Source organism: Crocuta crocuta, unplaced genomic scaffold (assembly GCF_008692635.1).
Source record: "Crocuta crocuta isolate KB4526 unplaced genomic scaffold, BGI_CrCroc_1.0 scaffold359, whole genome shotgun sequence".
Classification (NCBI taxonomy): domain Eukaryota; kingdom Metazoa; phylum Chordata; class Mammalia; order Carnivora; family Hyaenidae; genus Crocuta; species Crocuta crocuta.
This window is the reverse complement of record NW_027528877.1, coordinates 1,586,904-1,605,776: the sequence shown is the minus strand read 5'-3', so window position 1 is coordinate 1,605,776 and position 18,873 is coordinate 1,586,904. Positions and strand designations below refer to the sequence as shown.

At 36.6% G+C, this 18,873-nt stretch overlaps 1 protein-coding gene and 1 pseudogene across 1 annotated transcript in view; both read left to right on the top strand.

Moving 5' to 3' along the window:
• The window catches only part of SLC38A11 (solute carrier family 38 member 11), a 51,107-nt gene that overhangs the window by 6,150 nt on the left and 26,084 nt on the right, over positions 1-18,873 (top strand). Inside the window, exons 3-6 of the mRNA XM_077756768.1 lie at positions 3,131-3,265; positions 4,450-4,515; positions 8,419-8,525; positions 10,924-11,003. Coding sequence (XP_077612894.1) covers positions 3,131-3,265; positions 4,450-4,515; positions 8,419-8,525; positions 10,924-11,003 — 388 coding nt within the window. The remainder of the gene's footprint in view (positions 1-3,130; positions 3,266-4,449; positions 4,516-8,418; positions 8,526-10,923; positions 11,004-18,873) is intronic.
• On the top strand, positions 340-2,821 carry LOC144225538 (small ribosomal subunit protein eS8 pseudogene; annotated as a pseudogene).

The following is an 18,873-nucleotide window of genomic DNA, read 5'->3' as shown; positions in this document are numbered from 1 at the left end:
TTTAGCTTGTAGAGCATGCTAGTCATTGTGGTAGATGTTTAAATATCATAATTCTCACAGACTCTTCAAGGTCTGGTGTATTGTGTCTTACTTTACAGCAGAGACTCAAGAAAATCAAATCTTTCACCCAAGATCACACAGCTAATATGTAACTTTTTCTCCCTCATGAAAAGAATTTTTTCATCCAAAAGCATTAGAGGGTTCCCCTGGAGGATTTTAAGCAGAAAACATCATCAGATTTATGCTGTGGTCAGATCCATCTGGTAGAGGAGGGATGTCAAAAAAATCTTGGAAGAGAAGGCATGTCAAAACTATCTTGAAGAGGGGCCAGGTTGGCGGATGGGCAAACTATTAGGAGTTTTTGCAGTAATCAAGGCAAGAAATGATAAAAGCCTACGCCCTCAAATAAAGCAGATTAGAGATGAGAAATGAGGGATACTGTTGAATAATGTAGAATGCAGTAGTTAATGGACTTGAAGACCAAAAGAACGTAGCAGGTAATGGGTAATGAGAAGTCTACAGTGATTCTCAAATTTCTGTTGATATTGTTAACAATTTGGAGAAATATGGATGGAGAAGCAAGTTCCAGAACAAATCTATAAATTAGTGTTTGGACATTTAAAACAAAAAAGATGCCAGGGCGCCTGGATGGCTCAGTTGGTTAAGCGGACGACTTCGGCTCAGGTCATGATCTCACGGTTAGTGGGTTCAAGCCCCACGTCTGGCTCTGTGCTGACAGCTAGCCCAGAGCCTGGAGCCTGCTTCAGATTCTGTGTCTCCCTCTCTCTCTGGCCCTCCCCTGTTCATGTTGTGTGTGTGTCTCTCTCTCTCTCAGAAATAAAAAATAAATAAATAAAATTTTTAAAGATGCCTATGAGATGTCCAAGGTAAAATATTTTTTAGACAGCTAGATATAGAAAGGGGGACTGGTTTGGAGATACAATAATGGTGATTAATAACATCTGTAGGAAAACTAAGGCCACAGACATGAATAAGATCACAGTAGAACATTTTGAGGAGTGAGAAAGAAGTCTCAAGAATCCAGGTTTTAAACAGAGTATGAGAAACTGGGAAAACAATAACAAAGAAACAAAAAACAAACTACCCATATGATTGGTCAAAAGGTAGGAGGAAATACGCTCTTTTGCAGCTAGTACTGACAGCAGTGGGCATCACTGGGGACAAGTGGCACAAGCGCCAGAAGATGGGGGGCAAGAGAAAGCCCTACAGGAAGCTCAAGTATTAGCTGGGATGTCCGCTGCAAACCCTAAGGCTGGCCCTGCCACATACACACAGTCCGCGCTCACGAAGGTAATACTGTGCCTTGAGGCTGGCTGTGGGGAACTTCTTCTGAGGCTCCGAGTGTTGTACATGCAAAACAAGAATTTCTGATGTTGTCTATAATGCATCCAACCACCAACTGGTCTGCACCAAAGCCCTGGTGAATGCCTGTATCATGCCCCTTGACAGCACACACTACCGACAGTGGTACGAGTCCCACTATGCCTTGCCCCTGTGCTGCACGAAGGGGGCCAACCGACACCTGAGGAGGAAGATTTTAAACATAAAACAATCAAAGAACATTCAGAAGAAATATGATGTAAAGAAAAAGAATGCCCAAATCAGCAGTCTTCTGAAGGTGCGGTTCCAGCAGGGCAAGCTGCTTGCATGCGTGGCTTCAAGACCGGACCAGTGTGGTGGAGCAGGTGGTTATGTGCTAGGGGACAAGGAGCTAGAGTTTGACCTGAGGAAAAACCAAAGCTCAAAAAGTCAAATACATCTCCCTCCTTCCTATCTTTGGTCATGTTTATTGTTCTGTCCCCCCCAAAAAAAAAAAAAAAAAGTCCAAAAGAAAATGAGGTCACAAAGGCCAAGAGAGGATGATTGAGGAAGAGGAAAACGGTAAACAGAAAAAAATTGCTGGGACACCTGGGTGGCTCAGTTAAGTGTCTAACTTTAGCTCAGCTTATGATATCACAGTTCATGAGTTTGAGACCTGTGTCCCGCTCTGTCCTGACGCCTCAGAGCTTGGAGCCTGCTTCAGATTCTATGGCTCCCTTTCTCTCTGCCTCACCCAACTCGTGCTTGGTCTCTCTCTTTCTCTCAAAATAAATAAACATTAAATATTAAAAGAAAAAGTTGCTACTGAAATAATAAGTTAGGTTAAGATTTAGCACATGTCAGGTTTATCAACTTGGAATTCATTGGTGAACTTGTTGAAAGAAGATTCAAGGATGTTGGAGCATATTGCAGTGATTCAAGGTGGAAAGCATATTGCAGTGATTTCTGTCTTCTCCTTTGTATTTTAAAGCATTTCCAAATTGCATAAAGAAAAAAATCACCTGTGATGGAAGCATGAGCCAGAGAAGAGAAAAAGCAAGAATCACCCCCTGTGCATAGCTGTGTCCCCAATACAACTGCAGTGTCGTTCACTTAGTGTTCAATAAACATTGATTTCAGTGGGAGAAAAAAGACAAGAGAGATTAACTTTTAATTATATAGTTTCTATACATTTGTGTCTTCAATTCCAACTCTAAATTGGGAATTCAATCTTTAAACTATAAATTACAAAAACTAATTCTTGGAGTTCTGTCTTAACCATAATAACTATAAAATAAAGTTACCAGTTTAAATTATAAAATAAAGTTACCATAATAAAACAAATGATCTGATTCTCCTCAATCTATTTTTTTCCTGCATGCTTGCATCATTTTTCATTCTTGGTTTTCACACATTGAATGTCTATGAAATATTTGATTACCTACATTCTGTTGCTTGGACAGTGGGGCTGCATCCTGTTAATAGTCGTTACATTGGTTAGGTTAGAAAAGTGAAATGGAAAATGGATGCTTTGTCTCTAGTCTGCATAGTCTCATCTGTCCAGTTCATTGCTCAGATATGTTAAGTGTATTTGCATCTCAATTGAAAAATATATGACTGGAAATAGTGCTGTTTCATGAAAGGTAATGTTTTATGAGAAAAAAAGTGAGCCTTGCCATGCCAATCTACTGTAGCATTAAATTAAGCTCTTCAAAGACTTTCTTTGAAGTCTTGAAGACAAAATGTTAAAAAAAAACCTTTTTGTAATAGATATAATCTGAGATTTGTTTAATTGCTATTTTTGCCACAGACTTTTCCCTTGTTTTATTGATAAAAGGAGGGGCCCTCTCTGGAACAGACACTTACCAGTCTTTGGTCAATAAAACCTTTGGCTTTCCGGGATATCTCATCCTCTCTGTTCTTCAGTTTTTGTATCCTTTTATAGGTAAGTTGTATCCTTTTATAGGTATGTCCTTATAGGTAAGGTGACAATGAATATTGGAAGTATTTCATAAACATGCAACTATTTCTGAAGAAGGTTGCTTTAATAGTAGATTAAAAGTGAATAGATGAGGGAGACCTGGCTCAATCAGTTAAGTGTCCAGCTTCAACTCAGGTCATGATCTCACGGTTCATGAATTCAAGCCCTGTGGTTCATGAGTTCGAGCCCCATGTCAGGCTCTCTGCTGTCAGCATAGAGCCTGCTTCAGATCCTTTGCCCCCCTCACTCTGTGCCCCTCCCCCTCTTTCAAAAATCAATAACCATTTAACAAAAGAATTTTTAAAAAGTGAATAGGTGAAATAAGATTTCTTCTAAAGCTGAAATGTGTTTTTTGAAAACCTAAGGGTTTGTGAAAGCCATGTACAGACAAGGCCAACATGCGGTTTAAAATTTGTGCCATAATGGTGAACATGTCACTTAGCACTTCTTAGGTGCATTGTGAACATTTACCAATGGTTGAATTGACTTCTTTTTTAAAATCAGTAATATAGAAGCTATTGTTCAGACCAGTAGTTCCTTATGTCTCCACAGAAGGCTAAGATGATTATTTCCCCCAAATCTTACTTTTTCAAATGAGCAGGAATTTGGGTGTCTTCACAATTTTCTATTATATGATTGTTCCTCTCTTTGAGCAATGTGTTCCAGAAAACATGTTTGGAAACTGAACTTCAGTAACAAATCACATTTTAAATGACTACCAAAACTCACTATTATTTAAAGGTGTTCTGTCTGGAAAAGAATCAATTCGTAAGGTGAAAATGTTTTTGTAATATCAATTTATATTCTCCCATAAATCTGTTATCTAGTTATTTTTTGAAGTTGTACATATTTGTAATCACAATATATATTTGAAAGAAGTAGGATTATGCCAATATTTAGGAATAACTGATTACTTTCAAAATCGGTGATGGGTATTAAAGAAGGCACTTGTGGTGATGGGTGCCTAGTGTCGTATATAAATGATGAATCACTAAATTCTATACCTGAAACTAATATTACACTGTACATCAACTAACTGGAATTTAAATAACTTAGGAAAAAGGTGTTTAATGCAGAAAAATTAAAATATTCAAGATGAAATATGTGATGGCTTATCAGTAACTGTATTATTTTAATTATGTTTTTAGCTATGATAAGTTACAACATAATAACTGGAGATACTTTGAGTAAAGTTTTCCAAAGAATCCCAGGAGGTGAGTCAATATATTTATTTATGTATTATTCATAGTTAATATGGTTCATAATAATTTATAAGCAAAGTATTTGCATGTGGAAGAGTTGGGTGACTTCAAATAGCTGGCAATATCCATGATGCATTCTGATGCTTAAGTATTAATCTACCTTTATAGATAGTTTCATTCTTATTTCACTATTTAAAGGATATCATTACTATTCATATACTTAGAATACTTTGTATTTTTAAAATCTTACGCTGGGGCGCCTGTGTGGCTCAGTCCATTAAGTGTCCAGCTTTGGCTCGGGTCATGATCTCACAGTTCATGGGTTCAGGTCTGGCATTGGGCCCTGTGCTGACAGCTCACGGCCTAGAGCCTGCTTCAGATTCTGTGTTTCCTTTTCTCTCTCTGCCCCTCCCATGCTTGTGCTCTCTCTCTGTCTCCAAAGTAAATAAATAAACATTTAAAGAAAAATCTTATGCTACATAACACCAACTCTCTGAAAAATGTAGTAACATTTTTCACGTACTGTTACTTACTTACCAGCAGCTTCTGTTCTAGCCCCCAACCTACAAATCACATTTTCATAAACTGAGATCATGTGAGTAGATACAATGCTAAAGAAAATTGGAAAGAATATAATGCCACATATAAAATGTGACCTAATTATGTAAACTTTCTGTTTTCATAAAGAACTAAGGGGAAAAAAACAAGAAAAAATCTATTCACATGTAAACTGTGATTATCTTTTAATTGTGGGATTCATGAGGATTTTTTCATTTCCTTTGTTATGTTTCATGTTTTCAAAGGAGCATGTATTAATTTAGAAAAATCTTTTTATCACTTTATTTTCTTATGTGACAAATATATATTTGCTAGGAAATAGTAGAAAATACAGACAGACAAAATAGAGGAGATAGAACATACTCATAATTTCTTTCTTTGGGGAAAACCAGGTAGGGACAATTCTTCCAACAACTTTCTCCCTTCCTTTCTCCCTTTCTTCCTTTTAAACATATACTTCCAGAGTTTTAAGAATATGTATGACTTCAGATATTCACATGAATAAGATAATATTATACAGCTCATTGTATAATGTGCTTTTTCTCTTAGTAGTATATTAAGGATACATTTTTATATCAAATTATAGATATCCTATTTGCTTTGATGGCAGTTCAGTATTCTCTTGTATAGTATCTGCTGTACAATGAGATAGACCAAAATTAAGTTAGTTTTCCCCAAAAGGAACATTTTGATCACATTTTAATTGTTTTTTAGTTATAAATAATGTATGAATATATAGTCCTCATATAAATAAAACACCTTATACAAAGTTAAAGTTCCCTTTGAAGCCCCCTCCCTAGTTATTAAATTTTAATAATCAAAAATGACTTTTAAAAAATATGCCATATAGCAAAGAACACACTTTATTCTTTTTTTTTTTTTAAATGCTTATGTATTTTTGAGAGAGATAGAGTGCAAGCAGGGAGAAGCAGAGAGAGAGAGGGAGACAAAGAAATCAACGCAGGCTCCAGGCTCTGAGCTGTCAGCACAGAGTCAAACACAGAGCTCGAACCCACGAACCGCGAGATCATGACCTGAGCTGAAGTCTGGTGCTCAGCCGACTGAGCCACCCAAGTGCCCCAGAACACACTTTATTCTTATCACAATTTACTTATCATTGTTGAACGGAATATTTTATAATGTATGCCTTGTTTGTATATCTTATAAAGTGTAACATGCCAAAATACTTTTAGAAGTAGATAAACATTAGCAAGGCTATAGTTTTTCCCCTGAAATATATCACCAATGTCTTTGACTGGCAAGTGGGAATTGCTTCTACTTTTCTCAGATAATCAAAGTCTTGGTTCTTGATAGAAGTCAAGGTGGTAAGAAACTTTGGTATAAGAAGTTGTACGTTTAGATGATTTTGAAATTTCTTAAGAATCTTAACTTTAGTTTAGGGGTGCCTGGGTGGCTCAGTCAGTTAAACATCTGACTCTTGATTTTGGCTCAGATCATGATCTCATGGTTGCCGGGATAAGCCCCATGTTGGTCTCCACGCTGACAGCGCAGAGCCTGCTAGGGATTCTCTCTCCCTCTCTCTCTGCCCCTCCCTTGCTCATGCTCTCTCTCTCTCAAAATAAATAGACTTAAAAAATCTTACTATAGCTTAAACACTTAAAATGCTTATTCAGGTGTATTGTCGTTAGAAGATCATTATAAATAATAGATCTCATCATTAGATCCTTATTAAAAAAATGTCCTGTATGGTAATGAGAGCCTTTGTTACTAGGTTTGTCACTGCTATTCATAGGATCCTATTCCAGTGTTTTTTTAGAACTTAAAATTTCCTAGTAAAAAGAACTTATACTTTCTACCACATATATTATAGAGCAATTTGAAAAGGTAAACAGAAACAGATATGCAAATAATTTAATTCAAATTATGTTCCCCAGAAATATGTAAATAGTTGAGCTCAGGGTTTGAGGAACTTGAACTTCCTGTTTTAGTGTTTTGATTCACAACTTTATGATAATTATTTAGTTATGTCTGACTTAAACAAATATTCCTAATTATTTTTTATTAGGGCATGTATGTGTGTGTGTTTGTCTGTGTCACATTTATACCACTCTGAGATTGTATCTGGGAACTTCTCTATAAGTTAGTTTTTTAGCCATATGAGAATTTTAGAAAATGAGTCTCACTTTTCCCAGGAATAGCTTTTTTTTCACTCACTTATTCTATAGACTCTAGTCTTTGCAGAAATGAATGAACAAAGACTTGGTACCACTAAGGACATTTCAAAATCCTAATGATAGGATTTCTGAAGAAGTTCAATATGAACTCAAATATGCAACCAGTGGTGTCTTCCTTGGAATAGATGTATAGCTCCTGAAGTTAACACTATGTTTAGCACAGCTTTAAAATTATATAAATCCTTGCAAATATGTTATATTTTATGTTTACAATTTTTACTTGTATTTGATGATAGACACATGTGCACTTCCACCACCACCCGCCCCCCCCACACACACAATTATTTATTCATTATGATAGCTAGGAGTCTGCAGTGTATACTGGTGTCTACAAGCTTCCCAAGGACTTCATACCACAAGTTGTTTCTCTCTGTTTTTCTTCAGGGATACCACTGCTTCTCAACAAAACTACAGAAATAGAAGATTTTACCTAAAGCTTGAGTTTTGAAATTTTAAGTTTTACTGTTCATGTCTGCCTAGAATACAGAAACTAAAAAAAAGAAAAACCCCCAGAACATGCCCTGTCCTCATGTAGCTTACTTCCTATTGAACGGATTTGCCATTAGGGAGTTTTGGTCCAGGAGTGACATAACATGTTTAACCTTTGGGAAGGATCTCTATACTTTCTGGGTTAAAAGTATACTCTAAGGGAACAAAGGGTAGAGCAAGAAAACTGATTAGAAGGCTACTAAAATGATTTGAGTGAAAAGTATTATAAGATTATTTGAACTAGGGGTTCCTGGGTGGCTCAGTTGGTTGAGTGTCTAACTTTAGCTCAGGTCATGATCTCATGGCTCATGAGTTCAAGCCCCGCACCAGGCTTTGTGCTCACAGCTCAGAACCTTGAGTCTGCTTCAGATTCTGTGTCTCCCTCTTTTTCTGCCACCCTACTCCCCACCCTCTATCTCTCTCAACAATAAATAAATATTAAAAAATTTTCAACAAGATTATTTGAAATACAGATTCATCTTAAGTTATTTTGTATTTATATGAATTATTTCTATTTTTACATGATTTTAAGGGATTTATTTACTTGAAATCTTTGTCATTTAGGTAACATTTAATGTGATTTATTTCTGCAGTTAAGTATTTGGCTGCTTACTTGTATCACTGGTGTGTTACTCATACCTATAAAGACTTTATAATATTTATTGTGTTTTAGTTGACCCTGCCAACTTGTTTATTGGTCGCCACTTCATTATTGTGCTTTCCACGGCTGCCTTTACTCTACCTTTGTCCTTGTATCGCGATATAGCAAAGCTTGGAAAGGTAACTTTTACATTTTTAAAAGGTGTAGACTAGTTGTTGTATGTAAGCGATGAACCCTGAGAATCTACCCCAAAACCAAGAGCACACTGTACACACTGTATGTTAGCCAATTTGACAATAAATTATATTTAAAAAATTTTTTTAAAGTGCAGAAATGTACTTTGTTACCTGCACTAATTTTGTCAAACTTTGTTCTATATGGCCGAGTTCTTAGAGTATTTATCTTAGTTTCTTTTAGTTTACTTATAATTATACTAGAAAAATCTGTGCTTGAATTTTTATATTATTTATGGGAACTAATGGTTAAGTAGTTGATGAGTGTGAAATAAATATGTCCTTTCTTTTCCCCTTTTTTAAGGTAGATACTTACCAACTTTCAATTTAAAAAATAAAAAGAATTATACTTACACAAGTCTAATATACGGAAGAAATGTTCTATCATTTTTATAGATAGTAGTTGAAACAATTTAAAAAGTTAGACTAGGGGTGCCTGGGTGGCTCAGTCAGTTAAACGTCCAACTTCGGCTCAGGTCATGATCTCACGGCTCCTGGGTTTGAGCCCCTTGTCGGGCTCTGTGCTGACTGCCAGCTCAGAGCCTGGAGCCTCTGAGCTCTCTCTCTGACTCTCCCCTGCTCATGCTGTCTCTCGCTCAGAAATAAATAAAACATTTTTAAAAATTTAAAAAGTTAGACTAAGTTTAAGAAGTAAGGATGAATCACTTCATTGGCTCAAAATTTTTTAGTAAACTACAATGGGTTTTATTCAGTGATTTAAATGTCAGTGCGTTGATTGATTCATGAGAATTTGGCCATTGTGTATGATTCTTATTCTGAAAGAGAAATGATGATTTATTTCTAGTGAAACCAAACAAATTATTATTCATCTCACCATATATGCTCATCTGTATGGGTTAGCCTTTACCTACTTGTATTTTTATTTCATTACTCTCAAGGTGTGTTTGTATTTTATGCAAAATATTATTGGTGTTATAGCTATAGTTTGCCAAGCATTCTGATGAATTGTTTTTAAAGAGACTTATTTATATATTTTTATGTTCTAATTTGAAACGTTCAACAGTTGAGTGAATTTTACTTTTCACTGTGATGTTTCATGTGGATCCATAGCTATGGGTCCTTCTGTAAGGATCCTGTTATAGGTCCTGTTAGCTATGGTCCTTCCAGATAGAACTGAAAGTAGAGATGATATTCCAAAGTATCCTTACCACTCTACCTTCATTCCCTAACAGACTTCCAGAAATAAACAAGAGGTTTTTTTGTAAATTATTTGAAATGGCTGAACAGTTTTCCACTTCCTATGTTGTAGACATGTTATTTTCTGAGAGCAGAAAGCCAGGCATTCATGAAAAGAAAGCTAATATTCTATCATATTATTAATACCTGGACATTTTCCCCTAAATGCCCTTTAAAAGCTTCATATTGAAATGTCTAAATAAATCTCCCAGTAAGCAAATCAGAGGAGTTCAGAGCCCTGATCTGTAGTCAAGTTGTTTGCATTTGAATTCTCCCTCACCATATTCTAGCTGTGTGACCCTGGGAATGTTACTTAGAATTCCTGTTCCTCAATAGATCAGAGGACTCATAATAGAACCTTCTTACTAGTTAAAAACTAGCAACTCAGGAAACAAGATTAATGACAGTCAAATGAAATAAAATAAATTTCATATTGTGTTCCTTTTGTTAGAGAAAGAAGTCTAAAATGTGCTTATCCATTAAAAAATTAAGGGCAGAAACACAGATCTAATCATGAATGCACAGGATACATATGCACACAGAACAGTTTATATTTTAACCAGTTGAAATAGTGACAGAAGAGAGGGGAAAAAGCAAGGACTTTAGAAACAGACCAAAGGGCAAAACGAAATACAAAAGATAGTAGAAAGGAAAAGGGAGGGGAATCCCCAAAATGTGTTTAGGTGAGTATGTGTGTGGGGAGGGGGGAGGTCCTATGTTGAAAGGGAGAGGGTAAGGTAAAGACAGAAGCAAAAGAAGCAATTATGGGTAGTAAAAAAGAACAAGTCAACACCAAAATAGAACCTGAAGAAAAAAAGAAAACAACTTCCCTTTCACTTTCATGAACGAAAATCACCAGTTTTGTATTCTATACAGTAAGTCACTAAAAAACTTAAAGCCATATTGCAAGATTAGAGTACTCATAAATGATAATTGTCACCCTTTTGGGGGAAAAAATAATACTGTGATCTGATAAAAAGTTACATGCCTGAGATTATCAACACCAGTCTATAAGAATAAATTACTACAGGATTGCATAAACAAAAACTGTATATATGTTTACTCAAGTAAAAAGAGAAACACCTAATATTTTCAATATAATAATATTTCTTTCTAACTGACAATATCTTTACATTTTCTTTTGCAGATCTCTTTTCTTTCTACAGTTTTAACAACCCTGATTCTTGGAATTGTAATCGCAAGGGTAGTCTCACTGGGTCCATACGTGTAAGTTTTATTGCTATCTTGGTTAGTTTTTAATTTATAGCCTTCAATAGATATTTATATGACATATTATAAATACTGAAGTATAAAGTAATCATGGCACGGAAGCATCATTTATCTTTAGTATTTGAGAAAATGAGAGAAAATAATTACATCTAAGTAAACAGGCATTTTTCATTTGGACCCTGCATGGCTGATGAAATTAAACTGAGTTTACTTTTTATGTTAATGGCCAATCCTAATAATTAGAATAAGGAAGGGATTTTGAATAGTGAGAAATAGGAATGAAGTAGAACACTCAGGAGAAAACATGTAAATGACAGGAACTTTTTATCTATCCCAGAGAGGAATTTGTTCTTAATGAAGTTTCACCAATATAGGCTGAGATGAGAAGAATAAAGAATATAGTAGATATTTTCTCCATTAGAGGAAATGTAGTTACTTTGAAAACCACCTCCTATTCTCTACTAAGATTATATCCTTTAATGAATTTGTGTTAAAATCCTTTGTCACTTGGGAACTGATGTTAATTGCTGATTATGGCATTCATTTGTTTTGAATGTTATTATTTGGCCAAATAAAATGTTGATAACTTTGTATCAGTTCCCAAAATTTTAAAAGTATTGCTTATCTACAAAACAAAATATGGATACTGCCGATTCAAACTATGCCATTTTTGTGCCTTGATTATAGAATAGATTCTCCAGGTAAGGATTGGGGAGTTTATTATCCAGAGTCCCAGGAGAATGCTGGAATGAAATAAGCTTAAATTGGCCTGAAGACAAAATTAACACAAGACAGTGTCTAGCCCAGTAAACAGAACGTACTGGGTCCTTAATGAATGTAACCTGTGAGGGGAAAAAAGGAATCCTGATAAATAACTATGTTTGATAACATGTCCCCATGATAACTTATTCTTTCCTATTGATTACTTATTCTGAAAGATCACATCACTTTCAACCTAGTCTACCAGGGAAATACCAAAACTTATGCCTCTAATTTTTGGGAGAAATTACAAAACATCTATTCTAATTGCATTTGATACAGTCTTTACTTCGAGATAAAAACACATACTTTTTAAAGGATTAAAATTTAGGGGCTCCTGGGTGGCTCAGTTGGTTAAGCATCCGACTTCAGCTCAGGTCGTGATCTCACGGCTCGTGGGTTCGAGCCCCGCGTCGGGTTCTATGCTGGCAGCTCAGAGCCTGGAGCCTGTTTCAGATTCTGTGTATCCTTCTCTCTCTCTGCCCCTCCCCTGCTCATGCTCTGCCTCTGTCTCAAAAATAAAATTAACTATAAAAAATTTTTTTAAAACTAAAATCAATCAACATTAACTATGTTGAAATAAAAAATAAATAAAATTTAAAAGCATAAATATTGATTATGTTTATATTAATATTCTCATCAAATAACCTAATCCCAGTTCATAGTTGTTTTAGCTCTGGGTGCCAGAACAAAATTAAACAACAGAAATTTATTTTCTCATAGTTCTAGAAGCTGCCAGTATGGTCAGGTTTTGGTGAGAGATCACTGCTTTCCTGCTGCATCTTCACAGGGCAGAGAGGGAGAGAGAAAGCAAGCTCTCTGGTATCTCTTTATAAGGACACTAATCCCATCAAGAAAGCCCTGCCCTCATGACTTGCTCTAAGCCTAATTATCTTCCAAAGTCCCTGTGTCCAGATACCATCACGTGGGATATATGAATTTTTGAAGGAGACACAATTTAGTCCTCAGCAATAGTGGTTTTGAAATGCACCCGGTTCACTTCAATGTGGACCTTCATCCTTTTATTTAGTTAACACTTATTGAGTGCCTGTTTCTAGCTATTTTGCCACACCCGGAGAGTAAAAGAGCAGAGAGGCATAAGTCAGCACCTGTTACAAGTTGTTCACAATCAAGTAGTGAAAATGGACTTATTCAAAAACAAAAGAAGAAAAATAAAAAGAAATGGCAGTACAGTAGGAGAAGTGCAAAATACAAGCATAAACACAGTAGCAGTGCCAAAGAAAAGAGGACGTAATAGTTTGTCTGAATCAAGAAGGGCTTCCTGGAGGAAGAAGAATATGATCTGGTGTTTTGAAAGATAAGTCTGAATTTTTTCAGATAGATAAAAGTGTAAAAGGTATTCCAGGCCTGAGAAAGGTAAGCATAAAAGCACAAGTGCATATATTAAATTCTATTGACATTTATTAGTATTACTGTATTGTACTGTATTCATCTCTGCTTTTCAAAAACTGAATTTTAAGCAACAAAAAGCTAATAAGTATTTTGAACACAACACAATAGATAATTGCTGGTTACCACTTTTAATTCTGTAAAACAGAACTTTTTAAATTGGAGCTTTTATTATGAAAAGTGACTCTAGAGAATAAATTTTTAGGTTATAATAAAAGACCTGATAGTGTTGCCTGGGTTGCTAAGTCAGTTGAGTGTCAGACTCTTGATTTCACCTCAGGTCATGCATGATCCCAGGGTCGTAGGACTGAGCCCTGCATGAGACTGCGCTGAACTTTGAGTCTGCTTAAGATTCTCTCTCTCCCTCTTCCCCTCTCCCCTGCTTGCTGGTGCATCTGTTCTCTCTCTCTCTCTCTCCCTCTCTCTCTCTCTCTCAGAAAAAAAGGGGGGTCTTATAGATTTGGCAAACATAGTACTATGAGGCAATATTGAGGAAAAAAACAATTAGCTAAAAGTTGAAGGTAAATTAATCATTAATTGAGCCTCAAGAGGACAGTTTAAAGCAATGATTTTCAACCCAAAGCATCGCTTTAGGTTTATCTGAGTAGTTGTCAAAAATACTGATGCCAGCGCCCCAGCAGAGACTCTGAGGGAATTGGTCTAGGAAACAATTCTTTATTTAACAGTTTTGAGTCTGTGAGCAAGGATCTAGAGCCTCTTGGTTTAAAGAGACTTAAATCGTGAGTATACATTTTTACGGACTATCATTTCTAAAAATACACCATACACCATAGATTTTGTATTATTTTAGGCACTGTTGTGCCATTCTGTTTCACAATTCATTCTCCACTTATGTTTTAGTTACTTTTAAAATGCAAAACATATATGAGATACTACTGTGAATACAAAGAAAAAGTATTTCTACTCTCAAGGGGCTCGCAGTTATTAGGGAAGATAAGGCAGCACAAATGACTATCACATGGGCAAGTGTATCTTGATACAAAGGAAAGAGGAAGGAGAGGCCATTTCCTGGTGGCACTAAATGAATTGATTTCATGGCCAAAGAGCTATTTATTTCTGTTGTAAACAAAATGTGGTCTGTATCTTTCTAACCTTCCTGTAGTGGTGATATCATGCTTCATCGGAGCCTTTGCAATTCTTCTAATAACAGGGATTATTTACTCAACTCTTTAAATATTTAAATGTTAAAAAAGTTTTTTTTAATATTGTGGTGCCTTTTATTTCTGTTTGAATACTACTGCAAACAACTTCTGTTTGTCCAGATTTACAATCAGGCTAATCAAATCCCATGTTCGAGGACTGGCATAATAGCTAGTCAGGCAGGCTTCCTTCTGACAATATGACAACCATGAATGCTTATAATCCATAAAACATGAGAAACTCAACACTCCATGTGTGTTTTTCCTCATTTTTGGTTCAGAAGAATGATCAGAAAAGCTGTACTTTTTCATAGGGCTTTTAAAATGGTTTGGAAAAGATCTTAAAACCCACTATCAGAAAAGAGGAAGGTCTGTAATGGCTACCGGTATTGACCTTGTTACCATGGAAACACCTTTTTAGTCGTTGTGTTTTAAAAATAAAACACACGATTCAATTTCCTTTTCCATAACTCATAAGACCATAAATTCTGCTTTTTGATATGATTTCAAATATCTTATAGTCCAATGACTTTCAGTTCCCTTTGGAAATAATGTTCATTTTTATTGTATTTTCTAACCTTTTGCTTTCTAAAAACTGAGGAGGCAAGGCAATTTAATTCCTTTCTAGAAAGTGTGCTAGTATCAAAATGCAATGACAGGTCTTCTTTTTTTTTTTTTTTTTTTCAAACTACCATTGGAGGCATTATTACTATGAAAACCTTCATTTTGTGCCTCATTAATATTCCATTCTTTACATTCAGAATGGAAATGATAGCACACAGTCCAAATTTACAACCATTTGCTCTTCATATGACATCTCTTTCATAGCAGTTTAATCATTAGAGTGGTGTTCCAAACATAATTCCAAAAAGCATGTCCATACTTTCAACAGGCTTTTATGCATATGAAATGTGTCTTCCTCAAGGATCTCAATACATATTCGTTTCTTTACCCCTGATCCATTCTAACCCTAAAATTCTATAATTTGATGCTATACGTAAAGAGGACCTAGAGGGGATTAAAGGGAGGATTAGAAAAATGGGTAGACAGAGGAATAGTGCATATTTGAAAATGGGAATGATTAGTTCTGTCAAATACTAGCCATTGATTTTTATGATTAAATTATTGCCCTTTTTGTTGCAAATGACAGCAACTGTAGAACCCTAACTGCTTGAAGCAAAAGCAAATTTATTGTGTCATATAACTACAAAATTCAGAAGTATTCCTGCTATTTGATTTGATTATATTTAGCAGTTTAATCAATGAAATCAGACAGTTTCTCTGTGTCTGGCTTGGCTTTGCTTCCTGTTTTGGCTCCAGTTTCCGAAAGGCTGTCTCCTCATTGTGACAAGATGGCAGTAGCAGAACCAGCCTACATCCATTCAAGTCCCAGCCCATGAAAAGAGAATGAAGTTTCTCTTTTAGGTTACCTCCAACCTTACTTCCACTGTTAGTTCTGACTGGCTCTAATGGGGACTCCTGATGATCCCAAACTCTATCAGCATAGCCTGTATTAACTTGCTCATGTTTATGTTACATGCCTACCCTGGATGCTAAGGATGGGGTCAGTCCCACTAAAGCACATGGACTGAGAGTAGAGGAAAAGGTGGTCCCAAAGGAAGTCACGGCAATGATGCCAGGAGAAGAGGGGGAAGCCACTGTGTGATAGAAGCTACGGATGTCCACCTCAGATGACAGGAGGTTACTGGTAACCATTAGGAATATCAGTCAAATGATATGGGTCGACATCAGTTTAGAGAGAAGTAAAATGCAGGTGAATAGTAGGGAAGTGAATTGGGCAAATACGTACCTGCCTCTTTTTGTTTATTTAAGACTATCAATGAATGAAAGTAACATGACAAAACAGTAGCTTGAGACAGTAAGAACTCCTAACAAATACTTTTTTTTTTACAATGGGATTTATTGAGCATGTTATAGGTCAAGCCACAAGATGGAACCAAGTCCCCCAGGAGATCCTAATCCACTGACCCCTATTTTCCCATCTATGTAGCCTCTGTGTTTAGGAAGTAACTAGACTTTGGTGATTCTGAGCTGAGAGTATGGCAAGGCTATGCAAATAAATGACCGTAGACAGGTTGGCAGAGACCAACAGGGAAGGAAAGCTTCATGTGTAGTGCTAAGAAATCTGAATGTGTTCTTTAGCTGATGGGGTGTTAGAGGTTCTTCAGCAGGAGAGCAAGTCTCCATATCAATGGACTAATCTTACGGCAGAGATGACTATAGATTAGAGGTACAAAGACTCAGAAGGAGTCTATCTGTAGCAAGCATCCAGGCAAGAGACAACTGAACAGTATAAGCTAAAGTCTGGCTTTGTGTGAAGAAGAGGAAGAGGAGATTGATGTTAGGGTGTCCAGCTTGGACAACCAGACTGTGAGATGGCCCAGAACTCACCACCAAAAGGAGAAAATGGGAGAGTCAGTTCAGTCAGTAAGCATTTGCTTACTGGGTCAGTCAGCAGTTTTTCAGGATCTGGGTCTGTGAAGATCAATATAGCACAGTTCCTTTCTGCAGGTCTCATATAACTCATTTAGGAGTGAGGTGGGGGAGATAAATACATAAAAGATTACCTCAGTAGACTATGTCATAGAATTATGAATATGGTGCTACAGAAGCACAGAGGAAGGACCCTTACTTCTTTTAAGTTGTTAACTAAGAGATGAAGCAGGTCTAGGAAATTAATAGTAAATGTTTAATATTTTAATATCTTGATTTTGAGTAGCTCTTGAAGTGGAGAAGAAGATCAAGGAGCAGAAGTCATTTGGTGTTTTGGAAATGCAAATTGAGTTTAGGGAGAGTCTGGTATGGCGAAGATTGTACGGGAACAGTGTGTAAGGTGATGAATGGCATAACCCAGGTGGAACCCACTAGAAAATAATTATCTGAAGCTCACATCTGAAATTACTTTTATTTTAATATAAACTCACATTATATTTTAATTTAATAATATTTTGCGAAAAACACAGTAGAGAACCAAAACAGCACTCATAATTCTAACAACTTTTCATTTAACTCAAAAGTTAAGTCTGTCCCCTCTGACCCACTCTCTGCCCCTTCAATCCCAACTCACAAAAACAGTTAACACCAACTTTTTAAAGGGTTCACAGAGGAATTGGAGCCAATAGTGGGAAAGAAGAAGTAAGTAGGTAACAAAATGAGAATCAAAAGTGGTTTGGTGTCCCAAATGGAAAACAAGAAGTATTTGACGTTAATGGTATCAAGTTGTGCAAACTTTTATATGATCCATATAAAAAAACCAAAATTATATTTTGGCAAAAGAAATCAGCATCATGTTTTATTTAATTTTTTTTTTTTTTTTTTTTTACTTATTTCTTAGAGACAGAGACAGCATGAGCAGGGGAGGGTCAGAGAGAGAGGGAGACACAGAATCCGAAGCAGGCTCCAGGCTCTGAGTTAGCTGTCATCACAGAGCCCGACATGGGGCTCGAACCCACGAGCCATGAGATCATGACCTGAGCCAAAGTCAGATGCTCAACATACTGAGCCACCCAGGTGCCCCGGTTTTATGTAAATTTTAATTCAAGATTAGCTTTGTGTAAAATTTGGTTTTTAAAAAGGATCAGCTTTGATGTTTAGAGTGATTCCCAAGAACTTTCCTGAACAGCTTTATGTGTTCACATAAACCACAAGTGTCTAGAGAATCAGAAGAAATGTAGGCTGGGAGCAAGGAGGTGGCAGAGAGCTGTCAGCTGATGCCCATGCTGGGGGATTGGGCAGACCTGCCTATGTCAGCTCGTGGTGTGACAGGAAATGTGGAGCCTTTGTTTGTGTGCCTGCTGGAGCACTTAACTCTCAGATGTGTCTGGACGAGGTTAATAGGTAAGGATCTCTTAACAAAAACGCAGACCCTGCCGAGATTGTATGATCTAGGATGTGCCTATGTGTTGCTGAAAAAGTTTGGGCAGGTACCAGAAAAGGTATGATGTTTGATCCTCTCGATCAGAGGTCTGATGTGCTCAGGATCAGAAGCAATCCCTTGAAGCTTGTTTTCATAAGTCTGTGAAGACTAGAGATATATTTGATAGGATCTGCTTTCTGCTGCTTTGCATCATTACTACTCAGCTGTTGTGAAGAAGATAGGGTGGAGCTTGCCTTTCAAAATAGGATGAAATGTCTGAATCCACGAATCCAAACTGAAATAATTTTGCAAAATGAATTTATGTCCCCATCCCATCCCCTCCACACCTCCATTCCCCTCCACATCCCCATCTCCCTCCACACATACAAAAGGTTTCTTTTTTTTTTCAATGTTTTATTTATTTCTGAGAGAGGCAGAGAGAGAGAGAGAGAGAGACAGCGTGAGCAGGGGAGGGTCAGAGAAAGAGGGAGATACAGAATTTGAAGCAGGCTCCAGGCTCTGAGCTGTCAGCACACAGCTTGACACGGGGCTCGAACCCACGAACCGTGAGATCATGACCTGAGCCAAAGTTGGAGCTTAACTGACTGAGCCACCCAGATGCCCCCAAAAGGTTTCTAAAAAGAATATAATTAAGCATCCC